Source organism: Rhineura floridana, chromosome 2 (assembly GCF_030035675.1).
Source record: "Rhineura floridana isolate rRhiFlo1 chromosome 2, rRhiFlo1.hap2, whole genome shotgun sequence".
Taxonomy (NCBI): Eukaryota; Metazoa; Chordata; class Lepidosauria; order Squamata; family Rhineuridae; genus Rhineura; species Rhineura floridana.
In genome coordinates, this window is record NC_084481.1 from 171,827,946 (window position 1) to 171,853,851 (window position 25,906).

The 25,906-nt window shown below is 42.6% G+C and overlaps 2 protein-coding genes across 11 annotated transcripts in view; both read left to right on the forward strand.

Annotated features, from left to right (window-relative positions):
* FSIP1 (fibrous sheath interacting protein 1) overlaps positions 1-25,906 on the forward strand; it is a 156,073-nt gene that overhangs the window by 44,480 nt on the left and 85,687 nt on the right. For all 10 annotated transcript variants that reach the window (XM_061611472.1, XM_061611471.1, XM_061611473.1 and 7 more), the window contains one exon: positions 14,910-15,044. In XM_061611472.1, coding sequence (XP_061467456.1) covers positions 14,910-15,044 — 135 coding nt within the window. The remainder of the gene's footprint in view (positions 1-14,909; positions 15,045-25,906) is intronic.
* Positions 17,815-24,448, forward strand: LOC133377423 (uncharacterized). Its single transcript, XM_061611467.1, has 2 exons — positions 17,815-20,895; positions 21,655-24,448. Exons 1-2 carry the CDS (start codon positions 19,329-19,331, stop codon positions 23,883-23,885), a joined length of 3,798 nt encoding a protein of 1,265 aa, XP_061467451.1. The 5' UTR covers positions 17,815-19,328; the 3' UTR covers positions 23,886-24,448.

A 25,906-nucleotide genomic window follows, 5' to 3' on the forward strand; every position in this document is an offset into this window, starting at 1 on the left:
TTTTGAGTGCCCTTTTCTGAACCTTTTCCAGGTCCACTATCGTTTTTGAGTTGAGGTGAACAGAATTGTACATAATATTCCAAGTGAGGTCTCAACATAGATATGTATAATGGCATTTTGATATTGGCAGTTTTATTTTCCTAATGATCCCGAGCATGGACTTCATACTGCATATGAAATCTGTATCTATCTGCCAAGTAATATCAGTGCATGTTAAGATTGTACCTAGCATGTCTGAGATTGAGATGCAACACTTCTAAATGTATTATTGGGCCAGTGGCTGTCCCTCCTAGAAGGTGAGTAATCTGAAATAGGTGTAGACTTTACCATCTATTTTTATTTCCACTTGGCCAGAATGAACTTCAGTTACTTATTCTCATGTAGTATGCTCTAAATACTCAGTTTTGTTTGCCAAGGGCTATGTTTAATGATAATTTCAATGCAAATTCCCCAATAAAGTTTTATCATGTTGAAAAATGTAATTATCAACAGCTTCGATATTTGGTTCCTAAGAATATAGGAATTCTATATTTGTGTGTCTCTAATCCTTAACAAATGGTTTTAATAAGTGTATATGGAAGAACTTCATCTTGGCTGTTACAGGAAAGTTGGATCCAGAACTCTTTCCCATTATTATTTTTAATTTCAGAAATTGGTCTAATGAAAATATTTTTTCTCATGATAATTTTAATTAAGTCGTTATAGTTATGCCTGTCTCTTAATTGGTTTAATTATTTTATTTGGATTGTGCTCTAAACTATTAGCTCAACTGAGTACATTAATAAAAGGGGGGAGGCAAAAAGATTATGCACAACAGAATTGCAGATTCACGATTCTTGTTTCTATGCTAAGGAGTGGCTTATACTGAACTGTTGGCAGTGCAGGATGACATGAAGGGCTGGCACTACTGTAGAAAGTTGGATAATCTGTTGTGCAGAATCCGCTTTCATGAAGGGGGGTTCCATTCTTAACAGCAGGAGATGTTCAGGGCAGGTCCAGGGCAGAAGTTAATATAGCTCATTTCTTTAGTAACTTCCCTTGACTTTGATGCATGTACAATCTGTTCTGTGGCAGATTTCTCTCCCCCAAGGCCCTAAACAGGCTTCTCATTGCTATAGCAACAGAAGAAGCACAGCAGACAGGTCCTCCCATGATTGCCACATACAGTATATGCCATATCAACCGCTAAAGCAGTTACTGAGAAGCTTGGTTAAATTGAAAATCTGCACATGCCTGAAAATTGTGTGTTCATTTTGGTTTTCCTTTGAGCATGGTGCTATTACAAGGAATCGGAGAAAGCTATAGTAGGTCAAGCTACGTATGAGGTGTCCAGTGCAACGTCTGGTGCAACTTCTTGGGAATGGTTTCAGTTGATGCGGCCTGATGACGTGGACAAGGTGCTTGCAATGATGTGGCCAGGAACGTGTCCTCTCGATCCTTGCCCTTATTGGCTTATGAAAGCTTGACAAGGGGGTCTGACCGAGTGTATCCAGGGTGTGGTCAACTCATCATTGTGAGAGGGAGTGGTTTCAGCTCCCTTGAAAGAGGCGGTGATTAGACCACTCCTGAAAAAGCCCACCCTGGACCCATTGGTTTGTGACAACTACCGACTGGTTGCAAATACCCTCTTCAGGGAAGGTGATTGAGAGGGTTGTGGCGCAGCAACTGCAAGTACTCTTGGATGAAACAGATTATCTTGACCCATCCCAGTCTGGGTTCAGGCCTGGTTATGGGACTGAATCAGCCTTGGTCGCCCTGATAGATGACCTTTATCGGGAGAAGGACAGGGAGAGTGCGACCCTCAGTGGCTTTTGATACCATTGACCATGGTATCCTTCTGGGCTGACTTGGTGAGTTGGGTATTGGAGGCACTGTTTTACAGTGGTTCCAATCCTATCTCCAAGGTCGTTCTCAGAGAATAGCATTGGGTGACTGTCTTTCGGCCCCCTGGCAGCTGTGGAGTGCCGCAGGGTACCATCTTGTCCCCCATGCTGTTTAACATCTATATGAAGCCCTTGGGAGCAGTCATCAGGAGCTTTGGGGCAAGGTGTCAGCAGTATGCTGATGATACCCAGCTCTATTTCTCCGTAACATCTGAATCGGGAGAGGCCGTGCAAGCCCTGGACCGCTGCCTGGACTCGGTGGTGGGCTGGATGAGAGCCAATAAACTGACTCTGAATCCTAGCAAGACGGAGGCGCTGTGGGTTGGTTCCCGAGTTCAGATAATTGGTCAGTTGCCTGCTTTGGATGGGGTTGTACTCCCTCTGAAAGAGCAGGTTCGTAGCCTGGGGTACTCCTGGATCCATCTTTGTCGCTAGAAGCCCAGGTGACCTCAGTGGCCAGGAGTGCCTTTTACCAGCTTTTGCTGGTGAGACAGCTGTGGCCGTTTCTGGACCGGGATAGCCTGACCACTGTTGTCCATGTACTGGTAACCTCCAGGCTGGATTACTGTAATGCACTCTATGTGGGGCTGCCCTTGAGGTTGGTCCAGAAGCTGCAACTGGTGCAAAATGCGGCGGTGAGACTGCTCACTGGAACAGGGTATCACCAACAATTCACCCCACTGCTGAAAGAACTGCACTGGCTGCCCATTTGCTACCAGGCCAAGTTGAAGGTTCTAGTTTTGGCGTACAAAGCCCTATACAGCTTTGGACCAGGATACCTGAAAGACCGTCTTACCCCTTATATACCCAGCCAATCACTGAGCTCTGCAGATGAGGGTCTCCTGCAGATACTATCTTATCAGGAGGTTCATTCTGCACGATATAGGAAACGGACCATTAGTGTGGCGGCACCTACCCTGTGGAATTCCCTCCCTTTGAATATTAGGCAGGTGCCATCTCTGCTATCTTTTCACCGCCTTTTGAAGACTTTTTTCTTTCAACAAGCCTTTTAAGTTGAGTCCTATCCCAGTCTGCATCTGTGTCAGAATTGTTTAATATGGTTTTTAATAATGTTTTTAACCCTTTTTTATGGTTTTTTAAAATGTTTTTAACGTTTTAATGTATTTTAAGATCTGTTTTATTATGTTTTAGAGTGTTTTATTGCTTTGTCTGCAGCTCTGGGCTCCTGGGAGGAAGGGCGGGTTACAAATTAATTAATAAATTAATATATATATATATCATGGGACACTCTGTGAAAAGCTTTGCTGAAGTCAAAATTATTATGTCCACAGCATTCCCACAGTCTACCAGGGAGATTGCCCAATAAAAAATGAAATACAATTAGTGTGACAGGATTTGTTCTTGACAAATCCATGTTGGCTTCTAGTAATCCCTGCATTGTTTTCAAGGAGCTTATAAATCGACCACTTTATAATCTGCTCCAGAATTTTCCCAGGGATATCTCTGAGATTGTTGTGTCGCCATCAACTAATATCTTGATCTCCAAAATTTGTTGTTCCCCAAACTTTGAAATTATTGTGATTAATGTCTATGTTCCACCAGCGAGCGCTAAGTCTGGGTGCCCTGCGATCTGGTCAGAATTAGACCAGGTATTGACCTATATATATCAAACATTTAAGGATCCTGCAATTTTGTTGACCGGGGACTTCAATGCAAGATTAGGACCCAACAACTTTGTTTTGGGAAGCAAGTTAGGGCTAACTATGGAGGACCTGTCTGCTTTTTCCTGTAGGACATTGAAGGACGCAGTTATAAATTCTGCAGGTTGTTCGTTCTTTAATCTTTTTACAAATATCAGCTCTTTTTGTGTAATGGCTCTTCTTTATTCCCAGATTCAGATGCTTATACCAATTTTGGTCCGTGTGGCAGGAGTGTAATTGACTTTATGGTCCTCTCTCAACCCCTTATTTCCCAAATGAAATTTTTTGGGGTGATGTCTAGACCTGAGAGCGACCATATGCCTATATATTTACTCCTTACCACTCCTTTATGCCCCCCCTCTAATGTTTTTGTACCATCTATGAACTTAGTTTCTCAAGGTGGTAAAAGAATTCTTTGGAATGGTAAAACTGAGGCGGTTATAAACTCCTTCCTAAATCTCCCTACTTTATTAGATTTACGTGAATCTCTTCTGTCTTCATCCAATCCATCCACCCTTTATAACTCCATTGCCGAGATGTTAAAGCCTTTCTTGATCAATACACGTCCCTCTACCTTCAAGAACACGGGCTGGTTTGATCACCATTGTGTAAAAGCGAAACGTGATCTATCGCAGGCCATTAGGAGCCTCCGTCAGGATGACTCCTTCGAAAATTTCCATACTTTTTTGTCCCACCGCCGCTCCTATAAAAAACTTTTAAGCCAAAAAAAAGCTAATTATATTCAGAAACAGTGGAGGGAGCTGGGTCTTGCTTCTGCAGAGAAAAACACGTCTAAATTTTGGAAACTTGCCTCAAAAGGACTGAAGGGTTACTGTGCAATCATCGAGAATCAAATAACTTCAGACCAGAGCTTGGAAAAGTTACTTTTTTGAACTACAACTCCCATCAGCCCAATCCAGTGGCCATGCTCAAAAAAAGTTCAAAAAAGTAACTTTTCCAAGCTCTGCTTCAGACCAATGGTGTTTGCACTTTACTACACTTTATAGTAATGGTACTTTAAGCTCTCAGCCAGATCTTAATAAAATAATTCAGTCTTTATAATGTCCTGAGTGGGAACCGGTTTTACCCGAGGAAGTTATCCCACTGATTAACTCTCTGTCTAATAATAAGGCCCCAGGTGAGGACATGCTCCCCCCTGAAATATTTAAGTCTAATCCGGTATGGTGGGCACCGGTGCTAGCAAAACTATTCACCTCCATTAACAGTCATGGAGTTATTCCCAAAGGTTGGGGTATCAGTACTGTGGTGCCTCTCCATAAGGGTGGATCTAAGTCCAATCCTGACAATTTTAGGCCGATTAGCCTCCTGGATATTGCATCCAAGATTTATGCCAAGTACCTTTTAAACAAGTTGGAAAATTGGGCCAAAGCGAATGCTATTATTGCACAGGAGCAAGCAGGGTTTGTTAAAGGCAAGTCCACGTCAGATCAGTGTTACATTTTATCTCGCCTAATTCAGAAATATGCCTTCTATAATAGAAAAGAATTATTAGTCGCTTTTGTAGACTTTTCGTCTGCTTTTGACCGGATAGATAGAAGGCGTCTATGGCTAAAATTAGCTAATACAAATATAGATAGACGCCTTCTCTCCTTACTGCAGATCCTGCACTCAGATACCTCCCTTAGGGTGAGATTGGGGGCAAATGGGCTTCTCTCAGAGGAAATCCTTACTAAAAGAGGGGTCCGTCAGGCTGCCTCCTGGCCCCTTTTCTCTTTAATTTTTACATAAATAATATTGTCCAGGATCTTTCAGGTGCGCAGTATTTCCCGCCCTCAATTTTAACAGACAAACTATCCATGTTATTATACGCTGACGATTTGGCCTTGATTTCTACTAACCAAATTGGAATGAGAAGACTGCTTGCCAGTTTGGGCTCATTTTGCGCCAGGGAACATCTCAAGATTAATTATGCTAAGACCAAGGTGGTGGTGTTTGGAAGGAAAAGGGCTAGGCATGTGTGGAGATTAAATGGTAAGCCCATTCAACAGCAATGTAGTTACCGCTACCTGGGCCTTCACTTCAATTCCAATCTCTCTTGGAATTTACACCTGGAAACCGCCCGGCTAAAGGCCTCTCACGCCTCTCACCAGCTTTGTCGCTTTTTCAACGCCAAAGGTGGAAGCCTGGTCACCCCAGCGGTAGAAATCTTCCGTAGGAAGATAATCCCACAACTTCTATATGGGGCAGAGGTTTAGGGTTATGTCAACATCTCTCCCCTCAAGAAAGTCCAAAATCACTTTCTTAGATTTATCCTGGCCGCCCCCGCGGCACTCCTGTTTCTTTATTAAGGTTGGAGACCGGCTCACATTCGGTTGAATCACTGGCTCATGTTGTGCTGGCCTCTTATTTGCTGAGGTTGGCTGCCATGGATGATTCTTGCCTTCCAAAAAAATGCCTTCTTGAGCAGTTACGGTCACCCCTCTTTACTACGTGGCTAAGTCGGATAAAACCTATAATGGCAGTCTACGGGATCTCCATTGACCTTTTACCAACTCAATTATCATCTAGGGCCAAGAAATTGTTAAGGGATAGGATACTCTTATATACCCAAATATGGACTCTCCACTCAGCCAACCAATCTCCTTTTTCACCGGGGTACTCATGGTATAAAACATCATTTAACCTACATAGAGCCCTGTTTTGCCCTCTTAACAGTACCCTCTCTGAGAAGAGCATTCACCGCCTTACGACTCCAGATTATGCCTACAGCCCTGTTAGAAGGGTGCTATGCTAATACTCCCCTTCATCTCTGAGTTTGTATATGCCATTCGGGGGATGTGGAGGATATTATCCACTACCTCTTGAGATGCTCCCTCTATAAAGACCCTAGGCACAAATTCTTATACCCTATAATCCACTCTATGTCTGGAAGGCCGACCATGGAGCAAATAGCTATCCTATTAGTGGGCAACGACACCTATGTAACACAACAAGTGGCAAATTTCGCTCTGGCAGCTGGGAAAATTAGGGCTAAGTATGTTAAACACTTGGCAGCTCAGGATCAGCTTTTAAATATTTAATATTATATTCTTAACTATATATTTTGGGCATATATGTACACATACTTATCTACTCCTTTTTATTTTGTAATACTTGTAATATTTGTATATTCCTGTTTCTGCTCTTGTATTTTATAGTATTTTATTGTATTTTTTTGTGATGACAAATAGCTCTGAGCAATTAAAGTTCTCCTTCCCAGGGATTGATGTTAGGCTGATTTGTCTGTAGTTCTTAGGTTCCTCCTTTTTGGCCCTTTTGAAGATCAGGGCAACATTAGCCCTTCTCCAGTCATCCAGCAGTTCATCCATCCTCCATGATTTTGTAAAGATAATAGACAATGGTTCTGAGAGTTCTTCAGCCAGTTCCTTCAATATTCTAGGATGCAGTTCATCAGGCCTTGGAGATTTGAACTCGTTCAAAGTGATTAGTTATTCCTTGACCATTTGTCTATCAATCTTAGGCTGCAGGCCTGCCCCTTTAACTTATACTTCACTTTTGCCAGGGGGGTCATAGATCCTTTTTTGGAAGAAGACAGACCACATTTTCCAGTGCAAAACATTGTGCACCCAGTGCTTAGAAAATATGGCATCTTTGCAACAGAACAGCAATCTTAAAAATATTTGGATGAATCAATATATCATTTTTTCTTTAGACCTATTTTTTATTAGGCAGATATATACATATTTAATTGATAACTGGACAAATTACTAAAACATACAGTTGATCAACTGTTTTCTTTAATTGGGTGACACGTCATCTTTTTTTGCTTGTGGCATCCTCTGTCCAGTAACAAGCTGTTCAGCCCTGTGCATATTTTCATAGGAGTAAGCTCAACTGAATCCACTCAGACCTTTTACTTACTTAGACCTATTACTTACTTAGACCTGCATAGGATCAATGTGAGCTAAGTGTACTTTTGAAGACAGCTGCAGAATTTGGCTTGGATCTAAATATAACTAGGGTGAACAGAAAACACTTCTGCTCACTGAAGGGGGCCTGCCAGCCCCCTCCATCTGCATCCCCCATCCCATATTCTACAACATTTCAATGGATTCACTTTTGGGGGCATAGAGATGCTGTAGTGGTGCTAAATGGGAAGGCAACAAGAAAGCCCCATTCCATAATCTAAACACCACTTGAAGTTTGTAGTATGTAACACATTATATACATTTATTTTTAGCATGAGACATTCACAGGATTAACTGATTAATTAGATAAGCAAGTATTTGTTTTGAGGAAGGAATGGTGACTCCTTAGAGGTTTATTAAAAGCGGTGACTTCACTGGCATACCTGTTATAAATCCAGATTGCAGATTAAGGGTCAAACGTCAGTACCAAAGTCCAGGACTCCAGACCAAGTCAAGTAATTAAATCTTATTCGTTATTATTTGTTTATTTTTAAATTTTATATCTTGCTTTTTACCATCAGGGTCTTTGCTTATGCCACAAAAAAGAAAAGTCTACCAACGGTTTCTATTCTGTTCATTCAACCTAGAAACTTTTAATTCCAATTTATGTTTTGGCTTAAAATGCACAGTATTTGGGGGAAGAAATATGCTTTGTCATAAATATGAGGCTTTAATTAAAATCTGGTTGATTTTACGGTATTCGGGCAAATTTTGAGATGACATCCAGTTTCTTATTATGTGTAGCCAGATGTAACCTTTTGATCATTCGCATTTGCCAGAGATTAGCTTAGTTGCTTTAGGCTCAATATGTAAGTAATGTCATAGCAACAAGTGAGAAGGGTGGAAAAATAGAAGATGGACTTTGCTGAAACTTTCTTTCCAATTGTGAATAATACTACAGGAATACCCCGCTATAGGGACCTTCACTTTATGGACACTCGCGAGTATGGACATATTTACAGTAGCACCATTCCCCTGTTTACGTACGCTCGCTTCGCAAGAATGAACACTTAACGGCATGACGCCACCGCCCGATCAGTTTCCAACTACAAACTTGCATACAGTACGTACTGTTTTCGCTGCCGTCAGTTTGACTTCAAGCATTGCAGTGCAGTACATGCATCGATAAGTGAAAAAAGGTAGTGCTTCACTTTAAGTACATTTTCGGTTTACGTACTCGCTCTGGACCCATTGCGTACATTAATGCGGGGTATTCCTGTATTCTTTCTCTCTTGATCCTTTTTCTATTCCTGATCATCTAACAGATAAAAATAAGTTAATTTTCTCATGCAGTATATTAAATTTAAAAGATTTAAATTGAATGGGGAGTTTGTATGCGGAATGTGGTGCAGATGCTGTTAAATCCAGGAAGGTTAATAGAAGTTCAAAGGCTGTTGTTAAAAGTACACCTTTGTCTAGTGTATTGAACGCTATTTTACAAAAAATAACTAGAAGTTTATTAATATTTTCATTAGTAATTTTCTTATGATTCATCCAGATAACCATGCTGTGACATGTCTATAGACAGCTTTACTTGTCACAAAATTGCAATATGGAAGAAAATTCTATGTTGGAACTCAAGCTGTTAAACATATATAAATTGTAACATGCATTAATGCTGCGTCCATCTATATCATTATGTGGACTGATGCTGTAGAGAGCTTTGGTTACAGAACAATTCCCCCACTGAAATGTTTGTTAGAATAAGCAAACTTGCATGTTCCTTTATAAAAAGGGAGATGTTCCCTTTAAGGGATATTTTGGGAAATATCCCATGTACCTGTTTACTTCCTAAAGGGTGGGGTTGCCTGGCTTCTCTTCCTCCTCCTTTGTCTGGTAGTTTTTGCATATCCTCCATTAAGCCTGAGGAGAATGAAGCATGCACATGCTCCTCTCCAAGATGACCATTACCATGGACTGAGACTTCTACTTTTCTTTCACCTAAGTTAGAGCCTATGTTTCCTGAACATATGAAAGGTCGTGAGTAAACATTCTTTATCTTTTACTTAAGAAGATTGTGTCTGTAATTATTTGTGTCTGAGGGAAAGGGTGGACTGGTTGATTCTCATCCTGTTGCTTGCATTTATATCTCTGCTAAGAAATAGGACCACGAAACTATTCCTATTTCATACATATTTTTAAAATACCAAACAATGTTTTCAGTCAACGCATTTTATAACATGCGAAGTAGTTTTTACAGAGTGAAGTAGTGTGAAAAGATTGCTTTTGCTCTGGAAGAAATTCAGTTTCTGCATTTATATTCTGTAAGAGTAATTATGCTTTTCAGTATGTGACGCCTATGAACAGCCTAGTTGTAAGCACTCAAATAATATTTGTGGCATACATAGAAGCATAGAAAAAAACACAGAATGTACTGCTGAGATCAGAATTTATTTTTTCTGAGAGTTTTAGCATATTTTTTTAAAAATGCTTCTAATCCTTTGGTAATGAAAATAAGCTCAAAGGTATATGGACAGCAATTTATATTATTATATGCCGAGTGTTAGAGAACTGAACATACTGTTATTATAAGAGAATAGGAAAACAAAATTCATGATTTTGCTATGTCTGCTAAACTGAATATATAAGGTAAAGGAAAACAACTTTGTAAATCTTTGTTTGGAAAATTGAAACACTTTATTGTGTGTTGTTACGTGCCTTCAAGTCGGTTACGACTTACAGTGACGCTATGAATCAGCGACCTCCAGTAGCATCTGTTATAAACCACCCTGTTCAGATCTTGTAAGTTCAGGTCTGTGGCTTCCTTTATGGAATCAAGCCATCTCTTGTTTGGCCTTCCTCTTTTTCTACTCCCTTCTGTTTTTCCCACCATTATTGTCTTTTCCAGTGAATCATGTCTTCTCATGATGTGTCCAAAGTATGATAACCTCAGTTTCATCATTTTAGTTTCTAGTGATAGCTCTAGTTTAATTTGTTCTAACACCCAATTGTTATTTTTTTTGCAGTCCATGGTATGCGCAAAGGTCTCCAACACCACATTTCAAATGAGTTTATTTTTCTCTTACCTGCTTTTTTCACTGTCCAACTTTCACGTCCATACACAGAGATTGGGAATACCATGGTCTGAATGATCCTGACTTTAGTGTTCAGTGATACATCTTTGCATTTGAGGACCTTTTCTAGTTGTCTCACAGCTGCCCTCCCCATTCCTAGCCTTCTTCTGATTTCTTGACTATTGTCTCCATTTTGGTTAATGACTGTGTCAAGGTATTGATAAGTTCAATGTCCTCATTGTCAACTGTAAAGTTACATAAATCTTCTGTTGTCATTCCTTTAGTCTTCTTGATGTTCAGCTGTAGTTGAGCTTTCGTGCTTTAACTTTCGTGCTTTAACTTTCAACAGCATTCGTTTCAAATCTTTACTGGTTTCTGCTAGTAGTGTGGTATCGTCTGCATATCTTAAATTATTGATATTTCTCCCCTCAATTTTCACACCTCCTTCATCTTGGTCCAATCCCGCTTTCTGTACGACATGTTCTGCATATAGATTAAACAAATAGGGTGATAAAATACACCCCTGTCTCACACCCTTTCTGATTGGGAACCAATTGGTTTTTCCATATTCGGTCCTTAGAGTAGCCTCTTGTCCAGAGTATAGGTTGCGCATCAGGACAATCGGATGCTGTGGCACCCCCATTTCTTTTAAAGTATTCCATAGTTTTTCACAATCAAAGGCTTTGCTGTAATCTATAAAGCACGGGATTTCCTTCTGAAATTCCTTGGGCCGTTTTATTATCCAATGTACGTTTGCGATATGATTTCTGGTACCTCTTACTTTTCTAAATCCAGCTTGGACATCTGGCATTTCTCACTCCATATATGGTAAGAGCCTTTGTTGTGGAATCTTAAGCATTACTTTACTTGCATGGGATGTTAAAGCATGATTCTCTGGGCCTGTGACAACAGTCATGCTGACTTCAACCTGTGCTTCCAAGTGCTTATTAGCTTTGATGTAGCACTTAGCAGCATTCAAAAGGTTTCATGTACATTATAGTTCTGTCTTCCATATGACAAGCCTGCAAGTTAATTCAGTATTATAATATCTATATTGCAGATGGGGGTCTGCAGCCAAAAAGAGAGGCTCCTTAAGGTTACCCAGTGAATTGATGGCAGAGCAAGATTTGAACTGTAAATTTGCTATTTGTAGTTCAGTCACTGTACTTCACAGGTTGTTGTGAACTTATTCAGAATCTCTTCCTAAACTTGGCACTAATTTGCAACCAGGTGTAAAAAGCAACAATTTGAAAAAACAGCTCACAGTTGGTTTTCCAGAATGTATTTATGCTGTGTTCAGCATGTGGTATTGTCATATATACAACCAACTTAACCCAAGACCCTCTTTGGTACATGTTAACTGCATATGTCACAGCGCTGGATTAAGGGACCATGTGAATAGGTTCTCAGTTAGGAAAGAAGATTGTGTGGTCTGCCTCTATGCTTGCCAGATATAGCTGTCTACAAAGCAGATGGAATTTGTTGTTAGACACTATAACATGATAAACAGGCCAAGCAGCCCATTTTATGATTCACTAAGTTGATGGTGCAGACCATCAGCCATGTATGGCAACTTACCATGGATAAAATGAATTCCCTGTTTTTGCCACATGCCAGTTGGTTGCCACAAACGGGTTGGTGGTTCAAGCACCTGTTAGACCATAGTACATAGTATTGTTCTTGGTGGGTCACAAGTTGACAGATGTGAATAAATATGTGCAACAGAATTGAATAACATCTCATCTCCTGTAATATTACATCTGCTGTAATTCTGTTGTACCCATACTAAGAACTTCGGCCAGCCTTGCTGTATATAAAAACATTGTTCAAAAGAAGCAGAAAGGAAAGAATTTTTAGCAAGATATGTTTTTAATATTTTTTAATCCATACTCTTAAAATGCAACAAATGCTGACATACAAGCTGTTCCTCATGATCCACAGAAAATAAATTCTTGACCTTTCATGGGAAAGTAAATTAATTTGTTCATTTTACAAAAAACAACCTACAAAATTAATATGGAATAATAGTGTAGGAAGTTCAGTGGGAATTAAAATTTTGCACAGTATTTAGAAATTTGGCAGGGCCACTAACTATATGTTTTTGTGCATATGTCAGTTATGTTTCAAGTGGCAATGATAGCTATAACCTGTACTGGATAGATACCCATAGAACTAGGATTACTTCTTTAATTATATATCAACTGTTATCTTTTACCTGGCATTTAAGTATTATTTGAAATCAACTGAACCTATTCCAAATAAAACCATTTAGGGTCAAAGTAAGTATTCTGCTTCTCTGCCTTGATGATATGTGACTTGTATGGCACCCAGTTGGTTCCTTCAGTTAGTCACATGTTAGAAATAACTATTTTGTCCCATGTAGCAAAGATCCATAGGAACAAAAGTGCAGTGTACAGGTTCTGCATGTTACCCAGACAGAAGAAATATAATTCTGGATGTATCACTTCAGGCTGCAGATGCAGGGGTCATACTTTAAAGAAACTAACTCCTTGTGCATGTAGTAAACAAGTAGTTTTCAATCTTTTCAGACCTGGCAACCACATTTAGCCCAAACATGCATTTTGGAGCCCACTTCTTAATTTTTTTACCATATATGTTTATGGTGGTAGTACTCTTTGTGCAATCCACTTTAGGTCAGGCTGCTCCCTGGTAGTAGGTCCTGACCCACATGTTGAAGACCAGATCAAAGACAGGGCAACTAATCCCCCTCCTGATGTGCTAGTTTATTACATGGAAGGAGCCTTTCATTTGGGAGTCAGGGCTGTACCAAGACATTTTGCAACCAGAGGTGAAGGACAGATGGTGCCTCTCCCTATTCCATGTACAGAAGCTAACCAGACTGGCACTTGAATCTTACTTTGACCCTGGCAATGGCATGATTTCCTTCGTTGCACATGACAGCAGCAGCCTAGCTTGGGCAGTGTATGAGAGGTCATGTGGCAAACACAGCTCTCTCCACTCCCTGCTCCTCAGCATTTGTTGCCTGAGGCAGCTGCCTCATTCTGCCTCATGGTAGAACTAGTCCTGTTGGGAGAGCATTCACAATGTTAGTTTCCCACACCTGCCATCTAAAGTATTATAGTTCAGAATTCTGTCACTGAAGTCTGTCACTGTATTTTGTGTAATATGTACAACTAGCTCTAATGGGAAATTGATATAGTTACATTGTAGTAAGTGTGTCTGGAACTGCACCCTAAGGCTACAATCCTGGACACAGTTGGGAGTTAGAATTTTTTTTAAAAAATTGATATATATACTGCCAGTGTGGTGTAGTGGTTAAGGTGTTGGACTGCGACCTGGGAGACCAGGGTTCAAATCTCCACATAGCCATGAAGCTCACTGAGTGACCTTGGGCCAGTCACTGCCTCTCAGCCTCATGAAAACCCTATTCATAGGGTTGCCAGAAGTCAGAATCTACTTGAAGGCAGTACATCTACATTTATACACTGCTATTCAACAGGTTCCCAGAGTAGCGTATATAAAGAAAATTACGTTATTTAGATGCGTTTCTCTTTCCTAGTAACACATGGCACAATTTATTTGCTTGAATCTACTTTGTAATCATAATTCTTATCCCAATAAAAATAAGCCCATATTTCTTATCCCAATAGCCCAAATATGATTTTGAGGGGAGAGGGAATATAAGCATCTGCATTTTTGTGTGTGTTTTAGAAAATAACATCTGATGTATAAATATGGGAACTTTAATTGGTAGCTCAGGTTTAATTAAGAACTAGAGAAATTTTTTTTGCATTTTTATTTACAGTGCCTCATTCCAATTTATGCAATCTTTCTATATCAAATCACTTTGGTGATTTTCCCAAAGCTCCAGAATTAAATCTAAGCACCAGAGAGGTTGTAGAAGTGTTTTAGAGAAACTACATAATAGGGCTCTTCTAAAAATAAAAATGATAACTTCAGGTACATCCGTTTAGGAAAGGTATTGCTTGATAAATTTTAATTCCCTGTCGATGGTCCATTGGTGTATGGTAGAGCGTCCACTCCATCCCCTTCTTCAGATTTGTTAAATCCTCTTCATGAGAATCAGAACTACAGAAGGAATATCAGGTGAGGTATTATTCTCTGAGAGGATAGAGATGGGGTTCACATTCAACTATCTTTCTAAGGTCTTCTTGATTTGGAGTTTCTCTTTTCCAGAAATACATAGAACAACTAATTTGTTTGAACCCAGCTGGTGATGTTTTATTGAGCATATTTTTTACTCAGCAGTCACTAGTGCTATTTACTATTGATGGTATCCCATAATCTGTATGATACAGACTAATCTGTAAGGGACATTTGGTGTACTGGGGCCTGTGTTTCAGTAGATTAGTCTAGATGGTCTCCCTTTCTTTTTCTTCTCTACAGTTCAGTGATTCCATTTTCATTTGCTTTTGTTAGGATTCTTTGGCTTATGCAAATAGAAAGCTGGAAACAATTCCAGGTGAAAAGGTTTTAAGAGATAATAAAGAAGAACGAAATCAGCAAAATCGGCTTAGAGAGATTGACCAACAGCTGAAAAATCTGGAAAGGACTGTAAGTCTTCTAAAGTTCACTATTTTTGCTTAAGTCAATAATTGTATATACCAAGAATAAGAAATGTCTGCATACGCTAATGATAGTTGAAAAGGTTTGTTTTGTTTTGTATAATTACAGACATGAGAGTGGCTGTATACTATAGCCAGCATGGATTTTTCGCATTCTGCAGTGTTAAATTGAAAATACTACCCATGCCATTCTGCTGCTTCCCATAAGCTCATTTCAAAACAAAACCTTACAAAACCTGGAGTCCTGAACTCAGAAACACTTGCTTAACAACCCTGTACATTTTCATGGCAATATACAAAACGCTCAGAGAGAATCTAGAGTTCAAAGTGTAAAGCAAGAGGGGGGGGAATCCAGACCCCTGTTGGACTTTTTTCTGTCAGAGTTCTCATAATTTGTTGAAAATTAATTAAAAATCAGTCAGAGTGCATGTAATCCTGTTACTGACCTTGCTCCATACTCTGACCTTCATCTTCTGCAGTTTAAAAGTTAAAAAAATGCCTAACTGATTTTTAATTAATTTAAGAAATTTAACAGTGAAGTCAATGATAAACACAGGCATGCTCAGTAAGCACCAACTGTCAGTGTTCTAAAAGCCAAACTCACAGCTGCTGGGCTTGGCTGATCAGGTGGCCACACACATGCCAGACCTTTATTTCACTTTAGACAGTCATGGCTTCCCCCAGAGACTCCTGGGAAGTGTAGTTTGTGAAGGGTACTGAGAGTTGTTAGGAGACCCCTATTCCCCTTACAGAGCTCCAGTGGCCAGAGTGGTCTAACAGTCACCTGCTCTGGTTGAAGCTCTGTGAGGGGAACAGGGCATCTCAGCACCCTTCACTAACTACATTTCCCAGGATTCTTTGGGAGAAGCAATGTCTGTCTAAAGTGAAATAAAGGTCTAGTGTGGATGTGGCCAGGGGCAGCTTTGGTTTAAATTTGGATGGGAGACTACATGCATCTGCTGTAGAACAAAAAGGTGGGGAAAACGCTGAAAAGCAATTATACTGTTTTGGGGCTTTCCCTCTGCCCCAGTGCCCACCCACCCATTCTCTTCCTGCCCCTCCTTCTCCCCTACCCTTTCTCCTTACCCTTGTCCCTCCTCCCCTTCTCTCCTCCTTCGCTCTCCCTGCCCCTCCCCCAGGTCAGTTTCACTTTTCCTAAGCGTGATTGCACAGGAGTAAATCCCACTGAACTCGATAAGCATGCAAATGATCCAACCTACCCTTCCCTCCTCCCTCCTATCCCCTCTCTCCTGCCCCTCCCCTTCCCCTTCCTTGCCCCCCTCATCCCTCCCCTTCCAATCCCCTCCCCCTCCCTCCTCCTTCCCTATGGTCGGTTTTTAATTAAAAAGTCCCAAATACTGCAACCTTTCCCCATAGGGGAGTTGCTCCATTCTCTTGATCATTTTGGTTGCCCTTTTCTGAACATTTCCCAACTCTACAATATCCTCTTTGAGATGGGGCGACCAGAACTGTGTACTGTATTCCAAGTGTGAGCCTTTTAGGTTGAGACCTATCCCAGTCTGTGTCTGTGTTAGAATTGCTTAATATGTTTTTGAATAATGTTTTTAACCCTTTTTAAAAGTTTTTTTAAAAATGTTTTTAGCACTGTTTTGTTTTAATGTATTTTAAGATCTGTTTTAAAGTGTTTTTAGCGCTTTGTTTGCCGCCCTGGGCTTCTGCTGGGAGGAAGGGCGGAATACAAATTAAATAATTAATAAATAAATAAATCACACGTGGGTTGTATGCGGGATGGGGAAAATGGAGATAATGTTAGAGAGAGAGGCTGTGAGAAAGGAGGCAAGCCAGAGGACCACCAACCCTCCCCCCCCCCTGGAAATGCTCTCTCACTCCCGATCATCAGCTATTGGCCCTTTAAAAGTAGAGGAAAAAGAAACATTTCCCTTAGGGGAAATGGTATATGAAGTTTATAGCCTTAGAACTACATGAGGCAGATTGAGGTGGTAGCATTCTGGGACTTTGCCAATTCACAGGCAGACGGAGGAGGGTGTTTGTTTTTCCAGTTGCTCCCTCTACCCAGGGCAAAAATAACAAAAACAACCCATCTATCACAGTGTAGTAAGCTAGCACAGCAGAAAAAAAGGGTTGCCGTGCAGTTCTATATACATCAATTTAGAAGTAAGGCCCACTGAATTCAAAGGGATTTATTTCCAGATAGGGATGAACAGGAGTGCAGCCTTAGACTTCAAGCGCCTCTCTGCCTCCCTCCTCCATTGTGGGAGAAGCCAGAGGGTAGAAACACCTTTCTCTGCCCACAAAACAACACTTATTTATTTATTTTATTTATTTATTTTATTAAATTTCTATACCGCCCCATAGCCGAAGCTCTCTGGGCGGTTCACAACAGTAAAACATCAATATACAATATACAATAAGCCACAAAGAAAACAATTTAAACACACCAAACTACAAAAACACTAACATACTAAAATACTGAAGTGTGAAAATATTAAATGTTAAAAAGTTAAAGTATTAGCTGTTAAAATGTTAAAAATGTTAAAATGCCTGGGAGAAGAGGAAGGTTTTAACCTGGCGCTGAAAGGATAGTAATGTTGGCGCCAGGCATACCTCAACTTTGTTGCAAGACATCGCTAGTATGTTTTAAATCACTGTAATGTTATTTTCTTTCTCATCACAGTGCAGTGAACTGAGGCACTGAAAGAGGAGTTGTTCAAATGTATTCCAATCTCTGTTCCATAGTTTAACAATGGTGTAGCATATTTTCCATAGGAAGTGGGCCATCACTGTGGGTAACAGTTCCACCTATCGTGCGAAGGCAAGAATGTTTTTGAAGTCAAGACTAGGGACGTCATGCCCCTCCCACTCTCCAGTTCATTCTTGCCTTCGTACGAACAAGATTGGAATTTCACGTAGCATTTAGCTAAGTCTATCTCTCTTTAAAACCTTTTTTCCTTTTTTCCGTTTTTTGTGTCTAGCCTACTGAGGATCCCCTCAGAGACCGCGGCTGCGGCTCTCTTCCCCCTTTCCTCAAGGCTATTTAATTTCTTTTATTTCCTTGACTGGGGGCTCCCTCTGAGACCGCGGCTGCGGCTCTCTTTGTTTTGGCAGTTTCAAGCCCCCTCCCCCCCCCGGCTCTGTCGTATCCGTAGCCAGGGGGCTCCCTCAGTGACCGCGGCTGCGGTTCTCTTTTTGATCGCTTTTGATCGCTTGTGAGGGAAGGGGAATCCCCCTCCCTCCCCCCCCCGATCGTTACCACGGCTGCGGCTGATCCGATCTCTTGATCGCTTGTGAGGGAAGGGGAATCCACCCTCCTTCCCCCCCCCGATCGTTGCCGCGGCTGCGGCTGATCCGATCTCAGCGGGAGCTTGCAGCTGCGGCTCCCGCTCTTACTCCTTACCGCAGATCACCCTCGCTACGTGGCTTAAATCCCACTGCGAAGGGCTTTACAGACCGCTATTGCGGCTCTCTCTGCGGCGGCTGCCGTTTTTTGCCTCTACCTGCCCTTCCAGAGTTTTTCCAGAGCCGCTACTGCGGCTTTCGGCGAGTCCGTGCTGGGCAGCCCTTCTCCCAGTTCGCTTCCGACGGCCGCCATTGCTCCTTCTTCCTCAGCCCCCTTTTGATCGTTTTTTTCCCGCCCGTTTTTCTGGGCGCCATTTTTTGAAATTCAAAATTCCCGCCTTTTTCGTTACCATTTTTTAAGCATCGGATACCTCCCCTGCAGGCTATCTATCTGTATGTTTGTGTATATGTGCTACTGACAAATTTACACAAGGCTGATTTACACACATTTTTACTGTGGCTGTAATCATAGTGGCTGAATTGTATTATTAAGGCTGGAGCTCCAATCCTAGTGGGCTGGATTGTATTATCAAGGCTGGAGCTTTAATCCTAGTGGCTGGATTACATTATCAAGGCTGGAGTTTTAATCCTAGTGGCTGGATTACATTATCAAGGCTGGAGCTTTAATCCTAGTGGCTGGATTACATTATCAAGGCTGGAGCTTTAATATCAGTGGCTGACTTGTACTAAATCTGATTTACATTACATATCCTGCCCCCTATGGGGCCGTGAACAAGCCAAAAACCCAGCCTACAGCACTAATCTGAGTGTGCCAACTCTAAAACAGCCTATATTATATTAACGTTGATACCTCTGTGCATTCTGCCCCCTCTGTGGCAGTGCATTCGCCATCTGCCAGTGTATCCTACCCCCTCCGTGGTAGTACGCTGTGCCAGTTCGGGTCTTTACATCCTGCCCCCTCCGTGGCAGTGTACTGCACCCAGGTTCATATAAGATGGCAGAACAGCCAGGCATGTCACCATCAACACACATGGTGCCAGATCAGCCAGACATGCCACAATCAGCCAAGCCACAACATACTAACACGTCTAAGACCAGACATGCCAAAGCACTGGCTAAGACAAAACATCTTTCCAGCCATAGTAAACCAAAGCGCCCTCGTTATGTCTCTGTGCCAACAACCACCACAGCACAGACACACATAAGTGATATTTTCCATTCTCCTGCTCCTGCCTCTGACGAGGAAGAGTTTGTTGGCTTTCCCCCTCACGGTTCGCCTAACGAACCTACCTCTGGCTTACCGCCTCAGACATCTGTTCCAATAGCCCACCAGGCACATACATCTCACACATCTGGTCTGCAGCTGTCTCCTGATTTCCTCTCCCAACTCCAAGCCATGCTGGCTTATTTCACACAAATGCAGTCACTACCACAGGTTCCTGCCAGACCCCCACTCAACATGGACCAACGTGCGTTCCATGCTGCTCATCCTTCCTGCTCGCCAGATCCCTTCGATTTAGCCAGAGGCAGATGTACGGACGAAGCCTCGTATGCGGAGGAGTTAACGTTCACTGACCATGTTGAAGGAGACGACTGGAGCGACTATTCAGATCATGAGGAGGATACATCGTATCGCTTGTTCAATACCTCAGATTACCAACCGCTCGCACGTAGGGTACTTCATACCCTTGGTCTCCAGACTGCGCCCTCAACTTCGTCCGCTCCAACTCTCAAAGGGGCCAAGGTCCTCAAATCCCCTGCACCTACTGAACACTACATCCTGGTGCCGGACCCAATTGCCAAATTAGCTTCCGAAGAATGGGCCCACCCGCTCAAAGCTCGACGCTTCAAGAACATGGCTGACAGACTTTACGCCCTAGCCCCAGACTTCGCCACCAAGTTAGATGTCCCTGGCATAGATGAACCGATCGCTCGCCTCGTTTCACGATCTATCTTGCCCAGGGAAGGGGAATCCCACCTAAAAGATACTACTGAACGTCGAATAGACTTCGCCCTCCGCAAGAACCACGAGGCCACTGCCCTAGCCATGCGTGCCTCTGCCTCAGCCTCCATCTTCTCCAGAGCATCTATGATGTGGCTGGATGACCTTCTAGAGGACGATAACCCTGATCCTGTCGCCTTCAAAAGAGCACTATTGAAGTTACGTAAGACAGCAGCCTTTGTGGCCGATGCCACTTTGGATGCCACCCAATTAGGGGCACGAGCCATGACGACTCAAATAGTCGCTCGTCGCACCCTCTGGCTTCGCCACTGGCAAGCTGATTCAGCGGCTAGATTGAACCTGTCCAAGGCTCCTTACTCCGGATCTCTACTCTTCGGTGAGGAAGCTCTAAAGGCAGTTCTGGTTGATCCAAAAGACGCCCACAAACCGGTTCTAGCCACAATCAAGAACATCGACCACAGGCCCCTCAGGCGATTTCCCTCCTTTCGTTCTAACCAGCCCTTTCGAGGAACGCGACCAGGAGGACGAGGCCGCGATTTCAGACCCTATGATTCCAACGCATTCAGGGGCTCCTGGAACCGACGCCCCCAGGGCAGAGGTCAGTACCAAGGGCGCAGGGGCAACTCATCGTCCTCATATAGGGGAGGTCCTCGCCTACACAAGTAGTATTAACGCCATCCCCATAGGTGGCAGATTACTTAATTTTGGAGATCGATGGCTGCGCCTTACTACGGTCCCCTGGATCAGGGACCTCTTCACTTATGGCTATACCATAGAGTTCTGGGCAACCCCGTCAGACAGATTCCACCCGTCTCCTTGCCCAAGGGCACCAGCCAGGCACAACATCATGCAGACAGCTATACATCACCTCTTGCACATAGCGGCAATAGAGCCAGTTCCCACAACTGAGAGATCGGAAGGGGTGTACTCCCTCCTATTTGCTGTGCCAAAACGAGATTTATCTTGGAGGGCAGTATTGGACCTCAAGTTTGTCAACCGTTTTGTAACATACCGCAGGTTCAAAATGGAATCTCTCCATTCCATTACCGAGAGTCTGCATGAAGGAGACTTCCTGGCTTCCATCGACCTTAAGGAAGCGTATCTCCATGTACCCATTTGCATAGCCCACAGAAAGTTTCTTCGGTTTGCCTTTGGCCACCAACATTTTCAATACAGAGCGATGCCATTTGGCCTCTCCTCTGCTCCAAGAGTATTTTCCAAGGTGCTACTCATCCTAGTGGCTTACCTTCGGACCCAAGGGGTTCATATCTACCCATATTTGGACGATCTGCTTATACGGGCCAAATCTGAAGAGCTGGCTCATCATCATTTAATGATCACCCTCAATGTTTTGCAGACCTACGGCTGGCTGGTCAACTTCGACAAAAGCCATCTCCAACCAACCCAACGCCTACTACATCTTGGGGCAATGTTGGACACCCTGCAGGCAATGGTCTTCCTGTCTCCAGATCGCATCACTGCCATCACAAGCATCGCAAGGTCCCTGATGCAACAAACATCCGCAGACGTCATGCTTCTCGCCAGAGCGCTCGGGATGTTTATCTCCACAATCCACATTGTACCCTGGGCTCGAGCTCACACTCGGCCCCTTCAGTGGACTCTGTTGCCTTTTCAAAAAGACATTGCCAGCTCCAACCATCGCAAAGTTCGTTTGAGCCCCGCTCTGCGCCTCTCCTTCCGCTGGTGGACCAAGGTTCAACACCTCTCCAAGGTCACGTCGTTCAGAGAACCCCGCAGAACCGTCGTGACCACAGACGCCAGCCTCATAGGTTGGGGAGCCCACTGCAACTCCCAGTATGTTCAGGGGGTTTGGCCCAACGCAGAGCGAGCTCGAAGCATCAACTGGCTGGAACTAAAGGCTGTCCACTTGGCTCTATGTCATTTTCAGTCTCTGTTCCCTTTGCATCATGTGCTCATTCGAACAGACAACACGTGTGTAAAATCACATTTGAACAGACAAGGGGGCACCAGGTCTTGTCCTCTGCAGGACTTAGCCTCCCTCATCTTTGTCTGGGCAGGACAACATCTACAATCCCTGAAAGCAGAGCACCTCAAAGGGATTTTGAATGTGACAGCAGACTGGCTCAGCAGACAACAGGTCTTCCCGGGAGAATGGAAACTTCATCCAGCCATTTTCCATCGTCTCCAGTGTCGGTTCGGCGCCCTCTCAGTCGACCTGTTTGCTTCCAGTCACAATTGCCAGCTTCCCAGGTACTTTGCCCGATACCTGGACTCAGCAGCAGAAGCAGTGGATGCTCTGACAACACCGTGGCCAGACGGTCTCTTGTACGCCTTTCCTCCCATACCATTGTTAGCCAAAACCTTGAGGAAGGCGCGAACCGAGAGGGCACAGCTGGTTCTGATAGCACCATTTTGGCCACGCCGTCCGTGGTTCTCAGATCTTCTGGCAATGTCAATGATGGACCCTTGGACACTTCCAGTAACGCCAGACCTCTTATCCCAGGGTCCAGTACTGCACCAGGACCCTACTTGGCTCAATCTAACAGCGTGGCGTTTGAACGGAGACACTTGAGGTCAGCTGGACTGTCTGACGCTGTGATTGATATTATTTTGGCCTCGAGAAGACCATCTACCACTCGCATTTATCAACATACCTGGGTGGCTTTCTCCAAGTGGTGTCAGTCCCACCACCACGATCCATCCCAGGCCAATGTGCACCAGGTGCTCCAATTTCTCCATAGTGGCTTTATGATGGGACTTCGACCCAACACTCTACGTCGACATGCGTCTACTCTGTCATCCATTCTCTCAGTGTCCTCTCCTGGAGATCATATTTCCTCACATCCGTTCATCAAACGTTTTTTGAGGGGAGTCGCCCTACGCTCTCCGGCTGTTGTCCATCGGTTCCCCTCATGGAGTTTGCCGAAAGTTCTGCAGGCTTTGCAACGCCCTCCGTTTGAACCCATCAGATCTGTGCCCCTACGTATTCTGTCCTTCAAGGTCCTGTTTCTGATTGCAATCACATCTGCCAGACGCGTTTCGGAGTTGGGCGCATTGTCTTCCGCTAGACACCTCTGCGTCTTCCATAAGGACTCTGTTGTGCTGAAGACTGACCCTTCCTTTCGTCCCAAGGTCGATTCAGTTTTTCATTGCAACCAGGACATTGTTTTGCCTTCCTTTTGCCCGAATCCTACCCATCCTCTCGAGAAGGCTTGGCATTCGTTGGATGTCCGGAGGGCTCTCAAGACCTACCTGTCTAGGACCCAAGAGATTCGACGAACGGAGTCTCTGTTTGTATCCTTTCATCCAGGGTCTATGGGGCATAAAGTATCCAATCCTACCTTATCCCGTTGGTTAAGGGCATGCATTACCTTAGCATATGAGTCCCTGAAGCTGCCAGTTCCTGCTAGTATAACAGCTCATTCTACTAGGTCAGCTGCCACTTCGGCTGCTTTTGCTACTAATGCTCCTGTTGCCGATATTTGTAGGGCCGCTGTCTGGTCTTCCCCACACTCGTTTATAAGACATTATAAAATTGATCGTTATGCCTCTGCTGATGCTTCTTTTGGCAGACGAGTGTTGCAACAGGTTCTTAATGAGGATTAACATGTGGGTGGTCCCTCCCTATATGGGTTGCTTTGGTACATCCCACAGTGATGGCCCACTTCCTATGGAAAATGTACCATTGGTCTCACCTGAAAGGTGATTTTCATAGGAAGGGGCCATCACGACCCTCCCAGTTGGAGGATGACTAGTGATTTTATCAATGGGTTATATGTTATTGTTTCCATATTATATTTAAATGTAAGAGTGAAGTCAAGACTTTTAGTTCTGTTATGTTATGTAGTTAGGTTAGAGTCATGTTGTTATGCATGTGACTATTATGTTATTTTCCTGGCGGGCCTGTTGGCCTTGTTCTTGTATTTTTAGATATATCTTTTAGACTCGCTACGAATGAACTGGAGAGTGGGAGGGGCATGACGTCCCTAGTCTTGACTTCAAAAACATTCTTGCCTTCGCACGATAGGTGGAACTGTTACCCACAGTGATGGCCCCTTCCTATGAAAATCACCTTTCAGGTGAGACCAATGGTACAACCTCTGCATTACATGCTTCAATTAAACATTTCTTGAAGCACTAAAACAGAAAAATGAACCTTTTCCTACATATAGTGAATTAACAGCTTTTGTTTCCAAGCTTTGGTTTCTTTAGTACTTCCTTAACTAGTTTTAATTTAGATTCCTTCAAATGATTTCTGACAAATTTCCTTTAATGTTCATAGTAAGTAGTTCACATGTTAAGATTCATATTAACTTGGTTCGTCTTTTGATACAGTATTTTCTTCCATGGCCATGCTTTTGCCTAGAACAATTCTTGAGAAGGCATAGATGCAGAAAATGTCAGAACTGAAAATCTGTGTGGATTTTATTCAAAGAATCTATGATCTAACTTGCAGAATTACTTAAGAGCCAATCTGTAAACATCTTTCCAATGCTTGTTTTTTGGTAGTTCCTTCATGCAACAGATGAAATAGGCTTCAACCTACAAAAGCTTATGTTTTTGAAAAAGTTAGTATCATAACATGCCACAAGACTTTCACTTGCAAGACCAACATGGTCTATTTCATTATGCCAAAGTGACTGTTCTTGTCAGTACAGTGACAGATAAAAATAACGTATGCCAGTCTTATAGCTTCCGTTTAACAAGTTAGTAGGCAAGAAAATAAACCCAGGTTATGTCATCTCTTTCTGCCATTGACCTTTGTCCCCTTTCTTCCTCTTGGTCACTGACCCTTGCTATTTATGGGAATACAAGACTGGGCAGGGATTTGCAGTTTGGTAGCTGAGTCTATATGAAGTGATGACTGGACTTTGGAATGCACTGGGCTACTGATTCATTAAAATACAATGAATGTTAACAGGTCAGTTCCAAGGTCTGATTAGTCCAAAACAGTTTCTTGGAATTTGCTGTGGCATACAACCCGGCCTCCCTCCCTCTGCATACCAGACATTTTTCCTGTCTTGAGAGGATGCCCACAAGGCCTTATAGGGATAGAAACTATTCTTCACTTATTAAATGATAAATTAATAAGCCACCTGTACCAATGCATAATCCATATTTTTTTTATTGTGAGAATAGGGGAAGAATTGCAGTATCAGCCTGGTAGAAAAATAGTCATTACCTATAGGGCTAATCTGGTGCATATTTTCCAATATTACACAGATCAAAATAGAGGCATGCTTGTAAAACTCAAGTCTCATATGAAAGATTGCAGCCTTATTTCCACTCCCCCTTTACCAGTCCTATACATATTACTGAAGGTTTTACTCAACCCACTGTATTCCGTATTACTTTATTCAGTAACAGCTTTCATGTTCTTTTTGCACAACTAAAATAGTTGATCTTTATATTAAATATATTTTACAAAAACATACTTTTTCTATAACAAATTATCAGCAATTTAGAATTAATTGCTAGATGCACAAAATGTGTTTTAATATTATAATAATGCAACCTACTTCATAGCATTAAACCAGCAACTTTTGGTTTGGCTTTTTTGTTATTTATTATTATTTCTATTTATTAGTCAATTTTTAAAAAATGAACTCAAAGCAACTTACTAACAT

Bases quoted from the DNA above. Each gene is read 5' to 3' on its own strand.
- LOC133377423 (XM_061611467.1), top strand. From the start codon at position 19,329: ATGGCAGAACAGCCAGGCATGTCACCATCAACACACATGGTGCCAGAT. The intron at 20,896-21,654 runs GTCAGTACCAAG...AATGTTTTGCAG, and splicing joins CCGACGCCCCCAGGGCAGAG to ACCTACGGCTGGCTGGTCAA.